Below are 2,193 nucleotides of genomic sequence, written 5' to 3'. Positions count from 1 at the left end.
ATTACAACGCAAAATGTAGAATAAAACTATCAATCATGTGCTACAGTACGATTCATGAAACCAGTAATTGACATAATTGAATAGCTCAACAAAACGAGGGTTAAGGGATTTCGACCCAACCGATACGTATGGATTGTTACTTAAGCACGACATATCCTTCTACTTTCCACGTATTTTCGCAACAGACGTAGATAAAGCATTATTCTTTTTCGCCGCAGGGTCCAGATGATGTAAACAGCCGGTGTCTGCTGGCATTAGACTCACGAGATATAAGATTTCAACAGAACACAACAGCATGCGAAGGCCAGCTCTACGTTAGAATGTGTATAAGGACGTTTTTTCCCCAGTAATTTTAAATTTATCGTTAAGTCGAGTAAATATTATGCACAATGCGAAATCGGTGTTAAGCTTCAGAATATCTCTTAAGTTTATAACAGTAATTGCTGTGCTGTTCTTTGGATTTTACGCGTAAGTATCGTGTTTGTTATTCTATGCCTATATATAACAGTAAGTAAAATATAGCTAGAACTTTTACCCTGATATATATACTATATCTTCTCTAGCGTTGTATAAACGAATTATTTTACAGTTTACATGCAATAAAGTAAAACAAGTGTTATTCCTAGATATAAGTTAGTAAGTTAGGTGTAATACGGTAGAAGAAGATGGGACACCTTTAGCACAGCAGAATATACGAATATCCTGATCGTGTTTTTAACAAATAACAACGGTCTATTCTATATGAAAGTCGCCAGGATACAGTTTTATATTTATTCGAATTTTCTTTGTTTACTTCCAAATTTGACGAAAAAATAGAATGAACAGGTGTCTCATCTTCCCCCACCCCCACTATATACCATCACTTGTTATGATTTTGCTTTTAGGAAATAAAATACAGTTCCCTTTAACAGGTGGATTTTAACGACATGGAAACATACCAACAAACTGAAGTATAAGTTTACACAAAAGCTTCATGCTTCCAGACAACTTACGCCAACAGCTAACTGTTCGTCCGAGACGCCATTTAGCCTGAAGGACAGTAATACCTTAACAAACTTTAATCTCAATATACCTCAACGGTTTATCGTTGATATCGAGAAAGCAAACGATCAAAACCTACAGGGAAGTGTTCCAGATTTGGCCAAAACCGAGTTCGATTTTGTGCAACGACCAGATAAAAAATTCTGCAACTATGGTCAGATTTATTATTAAGTACAGTAAGGCCGGAAAAGATGTCACACCTTTTCATTCTATTTTCTCGTCCCATTTGTTTGTAAACAAAGAACATTCAAAGAATCTTAAAAACCATATTCCTACGATTCTCATAGACCGCTGTTAATTGTTTAAAACACGATCAAGATTTGAATATTATGTACTAAAGGTGTCCCACCTCCCCCACCCAATATACTATATATAGTAGGATGGGAGAAGATGAGACAGAATTTCATTCTGTATTCTTGTCCCATTTATTAGTAAACCAAAAACATTCGAAGAATTATAAAACCGCATCTTTACGACTTTCATAGACCGTTGTTATTTGTTTATAATACGATCAGAATGTTCGGATAGAATGTGCTAAAGGTGACCCATCTTCCCCCACCGTACTATATATACATATATACAAATTGTTTGCAAAATACAACGAATTAGATATTGTTTCCTTTTACTATAAGTGTGAAGAATTAGCACGCATGTATGTCGATTACTATCTACTTAATCACAGACGTGGAAATTCTTGTTTTGGTTAAAAGCAGCTTAGAACACAACGAGCTTCGTAACATCATACGACAAACGTGGGGTTCTATTCGCAATGTTTCAGGAGTGCAGGTATATTACTTACACAAACTACAAAAAAAACAATCACACACGTGGAGCATATTGTAAGAAAACTTGATTATTGTTAGGTCCGAACAGCTTTTCTGATTGGAATGACGTCAAATTCTACCCTTCTACGTGACGTCACAAACGAAACTCGAACATTCGGTGACGTCATACTTGGTTCATATTATGACACTTACAAAAACCTGACGGTGAAAGCATTAATGGGGTTGAAATGGAATCATTTGTATTGCAGGTTTTTCTTTATTATAATATACGTACAAGTACCTACATTCATTTCTTCTTACTATTACTAAAAAGTGACGCGCAGTATATACAGTAACCTCACTATTTTTGTATTTTCTGCAGAAGTTC

At 35.3% G+C, this 2,193-nt stretch overlaps 1 protein-coding gene across 3 annotated transcripts in view; it reads left to right on the top strand.

Moving 5' to 3' along the window:
• LOC100177938 (beta-1,3-galactosyltransferase 5) overlaps nt 1-2,193 on the top strand; it is a 20,087-nt gene that overhangs the window by 13,279 nt on the left and 4,615 nt on the right. For 2 of the 3 annotated variants that reach the window (XM_026840906.1, XM_026840905.1), the window contains 4 exons: nt 219-468; nt 912-1,195; nt 1,724-1,827; nt 1,905-2,074. In XM_026840906.1, coding sequence (XP_026696707.1) covers nt 383-468; nt 912-1,195; nt 1,724-1,827; nt 1,905-2,074 — 644 coding nt within the window. In that variant the 5' untranslated portion in view covers nt 219-382. Of the gene's footprint in view, nt 1-96; nt 469-911; nt 1,196-1,723; nt 1,828-1,904; nt 2,075-2,193 lie in introns of those variants that run through there. The other variant, XM_026840907.1, reaches the window with a different exon arrangement.

The sequence above is a fragment of the Ciona intestinalis genome, chromosome 2, assembly GCF_000224145.3.
Source record: "Ciona intestinalis chromosome 2, KH, whole genome shotgun sequence".
Taxonomy (NCBI): Eukaryota; Metazoa; Chordata; class Ascidiacea; order Phlebobranchia; family Cionidae; genus Ciona; species Ciona intestinalis.
Note: the sequence above shows the minus strand (reverse complement) of the source record. Positions and strands in the feature narration are given on the sequence as shown.